Source organism: Eleutherodactylus coqui, chromosome 12 (assembly GCF_035609145.1).
Source record: "Eleutherodactylus coqui strain aEleCoq1 chromosome 12, aEleCoq1.hap1, whole genome shotgun sequence".
Classification (NCBI taxonomy): Eukaryota; Metazoa; Chordata; class Amphibia; order Anura; family Eleutherodactylidae; genus Eleutherodactylus; species Eleutherodactylus coqui.
In genome coordinates this window covers 93,982,963-93,999,194 of record NC_089848.1, presented here as the reverse complement: position 1 = coordinate 93,999,194, position 16,232 = coordinate 93,982,963, and the positions used below count along the sequence as shown (strand labels likewise).

Below are 16,232 nucleotides of genomic sequence, written 5' to 3'. Positions count from 1 at the left end.
ACCTTCTGACCAGGAAGCACTAGCTGAAGACTACAAACAAGTGCCGCGGAACTGCCAGAGAGAAGTGCAGCGGAGCAGACAGTGCCTGTTAGGTAATGTATTGTTTTTTTTTTATGCAGCTAGGGCTTATTTTTGGAGTAGGGCTTATATTTCAAGCACCTCTGAAAATCCCGACAAAAGCGTTCTACAAAGTCGCTCAACTTTGTACCATCACAAAATTGTAATATCGCTGTGAGAAACCACACCGATATCACACAGAACACAGCTGCGAAATCGCTGCAAATGTCTCTTGGCGATATTGTCATCACCCGTGTGAAAGAAGCGTCTATCACAGATTTTGGGGCGGATCTGGAGCAGATTTCTCCTGTGCAATTTACATTCACTTGAGGTGAAATCCATCAGCAAATTTGTAACAAAATCCACCTCAAATGGTGTAAACACACCCTGAGGGTGCATTCACAAGAACATATATTGGCTCGGTTTTCACGCCGAGCCGATATACGTCGTCCTCATCTGCAGGAGGGGGGGAGGATGGAAGAGCCAGGAGCAGGAACTGAGCTCCCGCACCCACTCTGCCTCCTCTCTGCCCCCCCTGCACTATTTGCAATGGGGAGAGGCGAGAAGGGGCGGGGCTAATTTGCCAATATTAGCCAATATTCACCTGGCCTATGACATCTGGCTTCCTTGTGCTGGTCTCCGGCGCTGCGGTAGGCTGCCGTGTCCTCAGCGTTAACACAGCACTCTCTTTCTGGTAATGGGGCTTTGACTAACCCGCCTCCAGCAAGCGAGTGCTGTGATTGGATCACCAGCGCCACTGACTCAGCCAATCAGAGCTGGCGCTCAATCAACCAATCACAGCCATTCAATGATACGCTGGCTCTGATTGGCTGAGCTTGCTGGAGGCGGGGTATTGAAAGCCTCATCACCAGAGAGAGAGTGCTGTGTCGATGCTGAGGACATGGCAGCCTGTCGCAGCGCCAGAGACCAGTGCAAAAGGAGCCAGACGCCGCGGGCCAGGTGAGTATTGTTATTTTGTTTTTTTTTCAAGTAGTTTAGCTAGAGCTTATATTTCAACCCTCCTGAAAATTGGGGTAGGGCGTATTATTGGGATAGGTCTTATTTTTGGGGATACACAGTAAATGTACTATATAACATAATAGGGGATATAAAAATGTTAGCTATCAGTCCCAGCTGAATATGCAGCATTGATACATTTTATAGTCACACTATAATACAATTAGCGCCATTAGTGGAAGATGATGACCTTGCTGAATTATTCCTAATTAGGTTTCTCATTACCACAAATTAGTTGAAATAGTTAATTGAAAAACAAAAATTGCAGATATAATGATGACTGATAGGTGACAGTGAGCAGACAGATTGTACATGTTATATATTCCTGTCACGTCTCTCTTTTCACTTCATCCGTATGTCTTTGTATTATATGATTGATATAAACACATACTCAGCGAGAAACCTAGAAGTAGGTCACAAACTCCTAACAGAAATAGACATGACTCAGAAAACCCATATACACACAGGGTGGCCCACGAAATGTATATACCCTTCCATAGTGGTTATCTATGCGAATTGAATTATGGCGGCAGTATGTAGTATTATCTTGTCTCTATAGAGGTCAGTAGTTGCACGATTGCTAAGGTCAACATGTGGCCATCAGAAGAGTCCAATAAAATGTAGGAGGGACGCCTGACAATCCCTGTGGACACTGTAACCAATGTTCGGGTAGTAGTTCGCTGAAGTAGTTCGGCTCGCTTACAATTTTGCCTAAGAACACTGCCATGAACAAAGAATGGCATCTAACCATCCGCCAAGAGAAACTCCTCCCAACCATCCAGGAGAAAACTGTTGATGCTTTGTCCAGCATGATGGAGAAAGAGCCAGGAGCAGTGATCTGAGCTCCCACTCCCTCTCTGCCTCCTCTCCTCCCCTCTGCACTATTTGCAATGAGGAAATGTGGGATGGGGGCGGGGCTAATTAATGGAACTTAGCCACGCCCTGTCCCGCCTCCTCTGATTGCAAATAGTGCAGAGGGGCAGAGAGGGGGCGGGAGCTCAGAGCACTGCTCCTCACTCTTTCAGCCTCCTCCCCCTGCAGAGAGAGACGCCGTATATCGGCCGGCGTGAATACCCGGCCGATATACGGTCATCTGAATAAGCCCTAAACCTGATGTATTTGTCAATAAAAGTTTAACCCTTTCAAATCCACTGTCTGACATCTTTCTACATTCTGAATGAAGCTTGTCCAGCTCCAACCTCAGAAGATGTCCGATAGGGTATTCTTACCGTCTATCGCCAGCCACTCCGCTGTGCACACACTGGCTTCAGACAGCAGATGGCACCATTGTATAACAGCAAAAAGAGGAAGAGTTTTAGGAAAACCTGAATCCAAAATTGGATTGGAAAGGGTTAAAAGCCAGTGAGAACATAGCCCATGTGACTCCGGGCTTAGGATGTGACCCTGGCTCATTCATTGCTCTGGACTTGTTCAGACCTGATTAATCATCCTCCGGACCATGATAATTGCAGCTTGAGGTTGGATCTCCTGTTCTTACCTTTGCTGGAGCGATGCTTCTGTCTTCGGTACACGGGTGTTGAACACCGTATGGTCTGACAGATTTTAAGCTCGACGCACCTTCGCTTGGGCATAGTATAAGAGTGATATAGCCAACAGAATGATGTTAGCGGTAGAACGTACAGCTGGGTGATGTGTTCTCTACGGAGGACTCGCAAATCTAGTCACGGTAGAAAGTTGCGAGAGATGAATAATTTATTCGGATGGAGTTGGATGTCAGACTTTGTAATTTAAGAACACCTTCCTAATACAGATGGCTTCTAGGATCCTTAGGTAGATGCAGACGATATGAGATATAAAGCAGGATGAGATACGGACCGATCTTACATGTAGCAGAGCTGAATTTGTGATTGAACTATTTCCATGTGTTCAAATCACAAACTGATGCATTCACCAATAAGATTTCAATTCCCCAAATGCTCCGTTCCTCAGATATTACAGCTATTGATTCCTTTGACCTCTGGTTGTTTACTGTTTGCTGCCAGGGAAACAGACCACCCCTTGTATGGAAAGTGTGCGCTCCTGAGATCCCGGCCAGCAGATGGAGATGAAAGAATTGCGCAAGCTCCGGACTCTTCTGCTATTTTTTTACATAAAATATCTGGAGAACGGAGCATTTTCGAAATTGACATCCATCTGTTGAGTTTCGGCCAATTAGATAATCCTTTATTTAAAGGGCCACTCCAGCAAAAACATGTTTCCATCCCAGCCCCCCTCACTTGATCGCCTTTCACACTCAGGAGGTCTCCCCTGTGTATTGCAGTACAGCCTCCTGTCTGATGCTTATCAGGCACCATCTTGATTTTTTACTTTCACTTCCAATCGATCCCATGATTCATCAGCAGAGCATTAGCTAGACTTTATACTAATGTGACCAGATTTTCCCAGGGTCAAAGAAGGACAGAGGGGTGTGGTCAGGGGCGGGGCTTACCACAACCTATGATTTTACCTCTATTGTCTTAAAAAGTACAGTTGTTTAAAAAAGACAGGGAATAAATTCTGCAGCATTTCTGCATCCAAAAAACTGTCAAAATCCATACCATTGGTGCGGATTTTGGCTGGAAATCAGCCGGGTATCCACAGCTGATTTCATACTATGCGGTGCTCCGCTCAACTTCCACAAAGGCTTCCCGCTGTCAGCGTTCCCCGGCTTCTGGTCCATAGCGGCCTGTAGTGGCATCAGCTGACTGCACCTGACCAGGCCGCTGGGAAACGGGAGTCGGGGAGCGCTGACAGCAGGAAGCCTTCGAATGGGGGGGAGGGGTACACCGCATAGTATGAATTCAGCTGCGGATACGCGGCCGATTTCTACTAAAAATCCACACCAATGATACGGATTTTGTCTGGTTTTTGGATGCGGAAATGCTGCGTATTTGGCACAAAATTTCCGCTGTGGACATCCCGCAGTATTTCTGCCACGTGTAAACATACCCTAAGTCAGCTTGAGGTATTGTGCCATGTGCAGAGTGGCACCAGTAGCAATAGTGTCCCCTATATCGGCCCCAGTAGTAATAGTGACCCCTATATTGGCCCCAGTAGTAATAATGACCCCCATAGTGGTCCCAGTAGTAATAGCGACCCCCACAGTGGTCTCAGTAGTAATAGCGACCCCCACAGTGGCCTCAGTAGTAATAGCGACCCCCACAGTGGCCACAGTAGTAATAGTGACCCCACAGGGGCCTCAGTAGTAATAGTGACCCCTATATTGGCCCCAGTGGTAATAATGACCCCCATAGTGGTCCCAGTAGTAATAGCGACCCCCACAGTGATCTCAGTATTAATAGCGACCCCCACAGTGGTCTCAGTAGTAATAGTGACCCCCACAGTGGTCTCAGTAGTAATAGCGACCCCCACAGTGGCCTCAGTAGTAATAGCGACCCCCACAGTGGCCTCAGTAGTAATAGTGACCCCTATATTGGTCCCAGTAGTAATAATGCCCCCCACAGTGGTCTCAGTAGTAATAGCGACCCCCACAGTGGCCTCAGTAGTAATAGCGACCCCCACAGTGTTCTCAGTAGTAATAGCGACCCCCACAGTGTTCTCAGTAGTAATAGCGACCCCCACAGTGGCCCCAGTAGTAATAGCGACCCCCACAGTGCTCTCAGTAGTAATAGCGACCCCCACAGTGTTCTCAGTAGTAATAGCGACTCCCACAGTGGCCTCAGTAGTAATAGCGACCCCCACAGTGGCCCCAGTAGTAATAGCAACCCCCACAGTGTTCTCAGTAGTAATAGCGACCCCCACAGTGTTCTCAGTAGTAATAGCGACCCCCACAGTGGCCCCAGTAGTAATAGCGACCCCCACAGTGTTCTCAGTAGTAATAGCGACCCCCACAGTGTTCTCAGTAGTAATAGCGACCCCCACAGTGTTCTCAGTAGTAATAGCGACCCCCACAGTGGCCTCAGTAGTAATAGCGACCCCCACAGTGGCCCCAGTAGTAATAGCGACGCTCCACAGTGGCCTCAGTAGTAATAGCGATGCTCCACAGTGGCCTCAGTAGTAATAGCGACCCCCGACAGTGGCCTCAGTAGTAATACTATTACTACTTGGGATGATATAGGGGACACTATTACTTTATCTGGGGAAGGCAATGGCAAACCACCCCACAAAAACAGTCATCTAAGGAGTCAGTCATGATTCACTGCTTGCACCAGGGGACTTTACCTATTACTGTATCAGCCCCAGTATTAATAGTGACCTCCACAGTAGCTCCCCTGAGACCGATATACAGTAATATGTAGAAGCTGCAGAGATAAATGGTGCAAATTTTGTAATTAAACCCTATTGCAAAAATGATTGTCATCCCAAAATACAGCATCCAGTCCTCAGGGCCCCCAACAGGACAGGTTTTCAGGATTTCCTTAGTATTGCACAGGTAATGTAATTCTCATCAGTGCCTCACACATCGCCACAGGGGTTCCCGCTATAAGATATCCTGAAAACATGTCCTGCTGGGGGGGGGGGGGGGGGGGTCGCCGGCCGGGGTCATACCCTGATTCCGCTGCGAGATCCCACATGCGAAATGAGCGGGCCTTAGTGTAAGTGCTCATTAGGGCTATTGATCTCTCCTCTTCACTGTCAGATAAACAATGGTGTGGATGAGGGGAGCGGCACACATGGCAGAGTCAGCCTCAGCTCACATATATCCCACATAACCACAAGAACGGACATTTTCCTGCAGGCCCATTTTCTGATTAATGCAACCGCTACTATCATGGCAACAGGGAAGCCTGTTTATGGCGTACAATCTATAAATCTACTATATTTACTGCTGTGTGTCGCATTCTCGCTGTGGGACGTGAACAGTAGTCAGCCACATTAAACGCTGGTATCTAGCACCATCACCTGGTGATTGCTGGTAATTACACTATGTATCATTTTATTTTCATATTAAAAAGAACCTGCCAGGTCCTATGAGCACCAAAAACTAAGCCTCATCCACAAGGGGTATATTCTGTGTCTGGATCAAGTCCCTATTTTTACGGACAGCACAGAGACCCGCTAAATGTGTATTCAGAAGTGCATTTTTTTGCGCGGACTGATGTTGCACATAACACAAATAGCAGCATGTCCTATTTTAATCCGTATTCGCAAACCAAAATCGCCCAGTAAAGTCCATGGGTATGTAAAAAAACCAAAACAATGTCATGCGTTCCGAGAAAATCGAGTGATATTTGTGCATTGTGAATGGGGTGATTTAAACTTTTATTACTTTCCTTTTTTTACAATTAGTAAAACTTTATTGATCTTGTCTTTACTTTTTTTAATTTTTTAGACCCCCTAGGGAACCACAACATGCAATTTCTTGATCGCACCTGGGAGGCCCCAGCTGGCATGACACCCGCATGGCTCTCTGCGATCTCATTGCGGGGGGCCCATACGGGACCCCTGAACATAGTTCGGGGGATTTAAATGCCGCTGTCAGATTTGACAGCGACATTTAAAGGGTCAATAATGGTGATCAGCTGCCCGGCTGAATGCAGCTATTGCCTGTAGGTGTCAGCTGGCGGCCGCGCTTTATGAAGAGAGATCTCCCTTCATACATACCCCGACGCTGCAGGATATAACTATACGTCCTGGTTAAAGAAATTGCATGGCACCCACATGCTGTGCGATGTGATGCTTCCCAGTGAAATCACTTGCGATCCTCTGAAACGCGTGAAACATGCATCTGAGGATCACAATTTCACAAAATCGATGTGAGGCGTATTTCAATGAAAAACACCTTGAATCGGCGAGTTTCTCGGTCTGATATTGCACTTGCCAGTATGAATTTAGCCTTGAAAGGATTTTCCGAGGAAAATAGTATTGCTAACCTACCCTCAGAATAGATCATCAATAGTTGATCCGCCGGGGTCTACTGCTCGGGACCCCGACTGATCGCAGCTGAGCGGTGGTATAATTTCAGCGCCAAAAATACACTGAGGTCGGGACTGAAGCAGCTGAAGTCTCCGCGTCTACCTCCTTATAGTGGCTGGCGCTTGTAACTACAGGCACAGATTGCGTTGATTTCAATGAGAGCCGTGCCTGCAGTTACAAGCGCCGGCCACTACACAGAGGTTGGCGCAGAGACTTCTGATGTTCCACTCCGACCTCTGTGTATTTGCGGCGCGGCCTGCTCGGCTGTTTGGTTGGGGTCCTGAGCGATGGACCCCAGCCGATCAACTACTGATGACCTATCCGGATGCTCTTAGAATTCAGTGATGGCAAAAACCAAAACCCCCAAAATGTCTGATAGTTAATCTATATATATAAAATTGAATGTATGTCTGTCTGTCTGTTTGTCCTTTATGCGCTACTACACCATTCATCCGATCGCCATGAAACTTTGGGAAGTTGTTGAGTACACTCCTGGGAAGATTATAGGCATAGTACATTTATGCTACGATAAATGGCGCGCGTGCGTGCGTCGTCGACAGTTACGACCCCCCCACGTAGATCGTTCGATTTCCATCATTGCCACTAATTCTCTCACTTCCCGATGTTGTAGAAACTTGAAATTTGCCCCGAGCATTGATTATGTCATACATAGGAAAAATTAAAGGGGTTGTCCCGAGGCAGCAAGTGGGTCTATACACTTCTGCATGGCCATAATAATGCACTTTGTAATGTACATTGTGCATTAATTATGAGCCATACAGAAGTTATAAAAAGTTTTATACTTACCTGCTCCGTTGCTGGCGTCCTCGTCTCCATGGTGCCGACTAATTTTCGCCCTCCGATGGCCAAATTAGCCGCGCTTGCGCAGTCCGGGTCTTCTCCTCTTCTCTATGGGGCTCCGTGTAGCTCCGTGTAGCTCCGCCCCGTCACGTGCCGATTCCAGCCAATCAGGAGGCTGGAATCGGCAATGGACCGCACAGAAGCCCTGCGGTCCATGAAGACAGAGGATCCCGGCGGCCATCTTCAGCAGGTGAGTATGAAGACGCCGGACCGCCGGGATTCAGGTAAGCGCTGTGCGGGTGGGTTTTTTAACCCCTGCATCGGGGTTGTCTCGCGCCGAACGGGGGGGGGGGGGGTTTAAAAAAAAAAAAAAACCCGTTTCGGCGCGGGACATCTCCTTTAATGGGTCCCAACTCGATTATTCAATTCTAAGCGCCAAAGAATTAGCATCCAAATTTTACGTACGGAATGTAATTTTCTCACATAGAAACTTGAAATTTGGCACGGCATTGAATATGTCATAAATTGGAAACGCTAATGGGTCCCAAGTCGATTATTCAATTCTATGTGCAAAACAATTAGCGTCCAAATTTTACGTACGGAATCTAATTCTCTCACTTCCTGATATATATAAATGAATGTATGTCTGTCTGTCTGTCCTTTATGCATTACTACACCATTCATCCGATCGCCATGAGACTTTGGGAAGTTGTTGAGTACACTCCTGGGAAGATTATAGGCATAGTACAACTATCCTACGATAGGTGGCGCGCATGCGAGCATCGTCGACAGTTATGCCCCCCAGACAAAGATCGTTTGATTTCCATCTCAAGCACGAAAGCGAAAGGCATTACGAGCAACGGGATGTGTGTTCAACTACAAAATGATGCATCCGCCGAACGTTTCGCAAGACAATTGCTGGATATTGAGAATGCTGAGGTAAAATGAAAGCTGTGCTGTGATTGGTTGCAATTTCTTATACTGCTGAGGTAACATGAAAGCTGTGCTGTGATTGGTTGCTATATATTAACCTGTTGAGGTAACATGAAAGCTGCGCTGTGATTGGTTGTTATATATTATACCGCTGAGGTAACTTGAAAGCTGCGCTGTGATTGGTTGTTTTCTAGATATATAAAAACGAATGTATGCATGTATGTCTGTCTTCGCAGCAACGCGCGACGGGTAAGCTAGTGGGTTAAATAAAGTAATTCCTTCCGGATCGATGTCTTCATCTTCTTTGCCTGGGACCCCCGCTAACATGTTACACAAAGGGGGGCGTTATTAAAGACTGAACAATTATTGTTTGGATTCTTGCGATCATCTGAAAAATAGTCGTTCAGTGTAAATGCTGCACCGACTAAACGGCGAACAAGGAGTCGTTCGCTTCTAATTCATGGTTCCGTTTCTACATGCAGTAAACGGCACGACGCAACGTTCCTGGAAACAGGTAATCGGTCACTTATAAACAGCTGTCTGCTTACTGTGCACCGAGGCGGATGGACTGGAACGATCCTCGACCCTCTTCACCGCCATTCACTAGCGATAATTATATTTGTTGCCTTACAAGTCGTCCCGTGTAATGGCACCTATAGGGCGGTTTTTTACATGGGCGATAAAATCGCGCGATGTGAGAGTAAAGACGCAGAATTATGAAACCAATGATTTTCAATGGTTTCCTTCACATTCGCGATGTTTTCACTGATGCGATGTTGCGATAAAATACAATTGCGGCATGCCCTTTGTGCGTTTTGCGTTTGTTTTGTTTTTTTAATCGCCCATGTTGCCCTATGGACTCTCTGTTTTATCGCCTGACTTTCGTATTTTGTGCAATGTGATGTGTTTTCAATATTAGAAAGCCGTATCAATTTTTGCGCTAAAAAAATCGCTGCAAAATCGCAAGCGGCAGCGATGGTTTTGTGAAAAAAAAAAAGCAGCGCTGGTGCTCAAAAAAGCTTGGGGGAAAAAGACGCAATTTTGCAATCAAGTTTTACATTGGCGATCGCGATGTGGCCGCGAGACAAGCGGGGCAAGATCACAATTTTGCTCATGAGATGTCTGAGCATCAGCACGGCTTTTTCTCGCAAAAACATCGCTGTGATTTTCTCGCAAGAAAGACGATAGGACTTTCTAATGTTAACAAACGCATCATATGAAAATCGCATGTTTGTGCGTTGCGATAAAACGCAGGCTCCATAGGGAAACATGGGCACTTAGGGCTAATTCCCACGGGTGGATTTCCACTGCGCATTACGCGTCGGAAAACCGCCGCGTTGCCCCGCAGCTATTAGGTTCTATTGAACCTGATAGCGCAATGCTCACGGTGCGGAATTTCACCGTGGAATTCCGCACCGTGAAATCGCACTTCCTCACCTGCGGACGGCTTCCATTGCAGTCAATGGAAGCCGTCCGTCAACATAGCATGAAAACGCTTCCCCGCCTACGGCCAGCGTGTCATGTGGCGCTGTGGGCGCGTCACATGACGCGGCCGGTGTGTCATGCGCTCTATTGCGCATGTGCGCCGAAGCGTCATGCGGGACGTCGGGCGACGGATCTAGAGGTAAGTATGGGGTCTCTGGGCGGGTGCCGTGACGGGCTCCGCTGCGGAATTCCGCTTGCGGAGCCCGTCACGGCTGTGGGCACTAGGCCTAAAAAAAAGATAAAATGTGTAAAGATGGGACAAACCACAATTTTTTTTTCCCACGATACATCGCATGAGTGAAAACATCGCAAGTGTGAAGGAAACCATTGAAAAGCATGGATTTCGTAATTCTGCATTGTCACGCGCTCTTGCATCACGCGAAAATCGCACTATTTTATCGCCCGTGTAAAACCGGCCTAACTACCTTCACACACGCGATATCGGTGAGAGAAACACGGCCCAATATTGCGCTTGTCAACATGTGTTTACGGTTTTTCATGCAAGAACGCCTCACATCACTTCTCTGAAATTGTGGTCTTGCGGCGCTTGTTTTACGCACGTTACGGGATCAGCAAGTGTTTCTCACTGATTTTAAAGGGAAACCGCAGCGGACTTGTGGGCACATCACACGGCGTGCGCTGTATCTGATGGTCCAATTGAAAACAATGGGCGATGGGTTCTGAGGCACGAAAAAACATCGCTCACGTGTGTTACTCCATTCAAAAGAATGGATTTCATATTTGCGCGCAACTCGCAAAACTGACGTGAGACTCACGCTCGTGTGCACGTAGCCCAAGGCTGGGGTCACATGGGGCGGAATTGCCGTGGAATTTCCGTGTAGACTTTCTGCACGGGAATTCCGCCTGCGACTTTAATCCCGGGATCAGCCAACAAAGTGGACAAGATTTGCAAAAATCTCGTCCACACGCTGCGGCCGATCCGTGCTGAAATTGACAATATGCGTGGAATTCGAAGACGTGGCATGTCAATTATTTCCCCGTTCCAGCGGCGGCTGCTCTCCTCTCTATGTGGAGAGATGGCCGGAGCGAAATGCAGGCGGTGAAGCCGCTCCGAAACCCGCGGCGAAAGACCACGGGTTTTGAAGCTGCATTTATCCCGCAGAAATCTTGCGGTATTTCCGTGCGGTCATTTCCCAAGATTTCTGTCCTGTGTGACCCCAGCCTTATTGTTTAAGGGCACGAAAGGTACTGAGTGCCATTGTATGTTGGTGAGATGGTCCCACTCTACATTGTCTGAAAGAGCTATTATCTTTATTTGGTATCTTTTAGGTAGGCCATTGAAAAATAGGCCGGCACCGCACTGTTAGGAAAGCTGTGTAAAAGAAAATCTTCCTGTCGTCCATAGCAACCAATTACAGCGCAGCTTTCATTTCTTATACTGCTGAGGTAAAATTAAAGCTGCGCTGTGATTGGTTGCTATTTATTATACTGTTGAGGTAAAATGAAAGCTGCACTGTGATTGGTTGCTATTTATTATACTGCTGAGGTAAAATGAAAGCTGCACTGTGATTGGTTGTTGTGCGCACCAAAGATTTCTTTTCCACAGTTTCATAACAGTGCCGTACCGGGCTAATTTCCCGTGTATAACTCCATGTCTTATCAGTACGCTGCGCTCTTAGGCCGGTGCTGACGACAGCCCCCAGCGGCGCCCAGTGTACTACAGACATGAACTACAATCAACAACTCCCGCCTGCAGAGATCACGTGACTATCCTTCTGCAGAACGAAACTATGCCATCGTCGGCTGGCCAATCACGGCGCAGATATCATCATCCAATCACAGCTCAGATATTATTATTCCTTGACAGAGCGCTGCTAACTAACCAATCACGGCGCAGAGCTGATAAGCCAATCCCAAGCTGCTAACTGTTGCCGCCAAGCAGAGAGCGTGTTACATTCTACCCGGAAGTGCTGCGCACATGGGAAGTGATGGCCGCTCCTCCTCCTGCCCCCTGACTGTTATGTGCCGTGCGGCGCCCCCGCTCTCTGCTGCAGGCCCAGCTTGTTATATTTGTAGCACTGTGTTACCCGGCCGTACAAGCTGAAGGAGGTCCTGCTAGTTGGAGTTAAAGGGTTTTTCAGTACTTTCTAGGAGGTGACGAGGAGACATTGCTGGCTGTCAGGTATGTGTGTATATATATATATGTGTACTGTGGATATAAGCTTCCTGAGATGTAAAGCAGGTTTTGCCACCAACTTCAATGGGCCCTTTATGATCCCCCCCCCCCCCCCCTGTTTATCGAACTACATTTTTGAATGCAGTCAGTAAAAAGTGCCTGATCCATTGGGTGTTGTGCCTTTAGGGTCTACCTTGTCGGTATTAGTGTATCTTGTCGCCACCGGAAGGAGTGGTGGAGCCAAGATACAGTGAGTTTGACAGGTGGTTGACTCCCCCTGTTTGTGATTGGGTGGCCACCAGTCTGCCCCTCACAGGTCCTGTAGGCGGCGCAGCCCTTCCTCCAGCGCTGAGCCCTGCGCTATGTTTGTGCTGCTCCTTCCTGTGAGTGTGCCTGCCATGTAACTTGTGGTCCGCGATGACAGCCGTCGTTCGGCATTTACCTGCGCTTCTACAGCTCCCTCTGCTGAGTGTCGTGCTGCTGCGTGTGCTCTCACACCCAGTGGTCGGTACGAATGTGCGTTGGCCGTTCATGAAGGAAAGAGCCGCCGTTCGCCAATGCTGAGCGGTGCTCTGACACATCTCAGCGCTGGCCGTTCAGGAAGGTTGGTGTCCGACAGACTACACTCTGGAGAGGTGCTGAGCGGGGCCGGGAGTGTCAGGAGAGCTCCTTGGTTCCTGCTGCGGTGCCCGGGGTGAAGGGGAAGCCACAGTGTAAGGAGCTGCGCTTGTTGGCGCCAGGGTGCAGTTTGAGTGGGCAACGCGTGCATGATTTTTTTTTTTTTTTGGTCTGTGCTGCCGGCTGGCATTTCACTTTTACACATAGCCTAACATTGTTTGCAAGCAATACAGTTTGCAGACACCGCTGCAAGGACCTTCTTGACTTTAGCCAATCAGAAGCTATGGGTGAGACAGGGGCGTGCCCCTGTCAAAACCCTAGCTTTTGGTGGAGTCAAGCTACAGTAATACCTACCTTGTCCAGATGCTGTATTGGGGCACATGGACTTCTTAGAGGAGAGTCCTTCACTTGATGTCCCGTTATGTGGGCCAGAACTGTCGTACCTGTCCGTATAGTCCATGGTGGTTGGGGGTGATGTACGCTATCCTACCCAAAGTAACTGGACATCGGAGCAAGAATCAAAAGTAGTATTTAATTCCGTAGCTGGTGCTGATGGTCTGCCATGGATTGTAATGGTGAGGGATGTAGATGGCACACTGCAGCACAAAATTACTGCAGTGTATTATCTGAACGTTCGGAGGTTCAAGAACCCTATAGGGACATTAAAAAAGGGTTTAAAAAAATTTTTTTTTGCGCATTTTTTTTCCTTTTTTGTTAGAAAAAAAAGGGAAAAATGATACTTGTGGTGTTATTGCATCTGTAATGAGCCGTGCAATAAAATGTACGTCAACTGCTAATGTAAAAAAATAAATAAAAATAGTCAGACTATTCTCATTGCTCTCTGAAGGACAACTGCTGATGACATCAGCGCTGTCATCATATGACTTCCCCAGCAGGTCCCTTGGCCCGAGTGTATTGTGAGCCTGGGGGTTGCTTTAAGTAGTAGTCCAGGATACTGATGTGAAGCCTTCGATAGTCCATTGTCTCAGGTCTATCACATACCGTGTTTCCCTGAAGATAGGTCCTACCCCGATAGTAAGACTCATCGGGCTTTCGTGGGAGGCTTGAAATATAAGGGCTTCCTGAAAATAGGACCTAGCTAAAGTGGCTCGATGAGCCAATCGCAGCACTCGCTTTGCTGGAGGCGGGGTGTTTAAAGCCTTGTCTACAGCAGAAGCTCAGCTGTGAGATGAGGAGGACGCAGGTTACTGCAGTGCCGCCGAAGACCATCAGGACGCCGCGGACCAGGTGAGTATAAGGTAACCCCCACCACCACTCCTTCCGAAAAATAAGACACTGTGCCCTTTTTGGGGCAAAATTAATATAAGACAGTGTCTTATTTTCAAGAAAACGCTGTATATTTTAGCCTTGTGTTATATTTCTCATAGACCTAATTTCTCCTTTTATTAATATGTTTATTTATGTCGCGGTGTTATTTCTCATGTATTCATTTTTTTTCTCTCATTGCTTTTAGGTTGAGGCACACATTCCACCATTATGACACTGAAAATACTAACTATCATAACTGGGAATCTTGTGACTTGTCTGAGGAGAAGTACAAGAAACTGTAAACCAGTGGCAAGCTTTACCCTCACCGTCCCTGGCACGCCATTGGCAAGGTTCTACAGCCAACCGCTTTCACACAATGAAGTAAAAGTACCTGTTGAGAACCTGAACCTGGTCACCAGCCTTGAGGAAATGGGGGTAGACCTCACAGCGTTCAGAAAAATCGATGCCATTCTCCTCAAGAAGGCGACCACACATGAGAAAACCTTGAAACAATTTCTTCTACATAAAGGTGCAGATGCCAAGATGGTGGCAAGCATCATCTCCAGGTACCCACGGGCGATAACTCGACAGTATGAAGTCTTGGATGAGATGTGGAACATTTGGAAAGAGATATTGGGTACAGATGAAACCGTCCTAAGTGTTGCGCAGCGTTCTCCGGAGTCCTTCTTCAGAACCTCTAATACAGAGAACCTTCTAAAGAACATCTGTTACTTCCAGTCCCTCGGATTGCCTTCCAGAATTCTGAGCCAGCTGATGCTCAGGGCCCCCAGAACGTTTGCAAATAGCATTGACCTCAACAAGCAGCATGTGAAGCACTTACTAGGACTCTGCTCTCAGTTAGGCGGGAAGAACCCGCGAGAATTTTTAAGGGAAGTGCTTTCCAAAAATATATTCATTTTAACCAAAAGTGTAAGTCGCGTCCAAAGCAACATTGAGTGTATGAAGACTCTGATGAACCTGGACGATCACGCCCTGCTGCTGTGGATACAGGACAATGGCGCGCCCATTCTGAACCTCAGCTATACATATTTTGAGAGCAATTTTAAAGGCGTGCACTCCGTTCTGGAGTCCTTGGGGTGTACTGAAGCCGAAATATCCCTCTTTATCTTCACATATCCCAAAGTGCTACTTATGACGCCCAAAGTTTTCGAGACTAAAGTCAACAGCCTGCTAGAGTGTGGTGGGGGCGTTAAGGAGATTCTGAACAACCCGAACCTCCTTGTCATGCAGATCAAAACCCTAAAATCTAAAATTAAAATGCTGACGGAATGTGGATATGACTTCCAGTCCTCGGGACTTAGTGTTCTACTACTCAGCCAGGCAAAGCTAACATCGAAGGTGGAGAGACTGCACAATTCGGAGTCGCTGAATTAGAGTGGCGAGAAATGTTAACGGGGATTCGCTTTATATGTCTTGTCTATTTTTAGTCATTTTGAATTAAATATTTGCACTTGCCATATTTTAAACCTGGATATTATGGGGTGGTTTATTTTTGGATGGCTTCTACCGATCAAACTTTTTTGGGCATCTTGTTCACTTAATGAAGTTGTGGTGTTAAAGGGGATTAAACAATCCCTTTTTGTTAGATGGGTCTCCAGTAGAGATGAGCGAGCATACTCGCTAAGGCAAACTACTCGAGCAAGTAGTGCCTTATGCGAGTACCTGCCTGCTCGTCTCTAAAGATTCGGGTGCCGGCGGGGGAGAGCGGGGAGGAAAGAGGGGAGATCTCGCTATCACTACCCCCCCCCTCCCCCCTCGCTCTCCCTTGCTCACTCCCACAACTCACGGCTCTTCCCTGCCAGCACCCGACTCTTTAGAGACGAGCGGGCAGGTACTCGCATAAGGCACTACTCGCTCGAATAGATTGCCTTAGCGAGTATGCTCAAGTCTAGTCTCCAGTGGTAATGGAATCTCAGGGTATTCTACTGCTTATATGTCCCGGGAAAGCCAGGAGCAAGTGTTCAATTCCTTGCAGCGCCACCACAGGGCAAGTGACATATTGCACCGTTCTCATTTT

The 16,232-nt window shown here is 47.4% G+C and overlaps 1 protein-coding gene across 1 annotated transcript; it reads left to right on the top strand.

The window, feature by feature from the left end:
- The first annotated feature begins 12,087 nt into the window (after window positions 1-12,087).
- On the top strand, window positions 12,088-15,681 carry MTERF1 (mitochondrial transcription termination factor 1). Its single transcript, XM_066585045.1, has 2 exons — window positions 12,088-12,313; window positions 14,400-15,681. Exon 2 carries the CDS (start codon window positions 14,423-14,425, stop codon window positions 15,587-15,589), a length of 1,167 nt encoding a protein of 388 aa, XP_066441142.1. The 5' UTR covers window positions 12,088-12,313; window positions 14,400-14,422; the 3' UTR covers window positions 15,590-15,681.
- The last annotated feature ends 551 nt before the right edge of the window (window positions 15,682-16,232 follow it).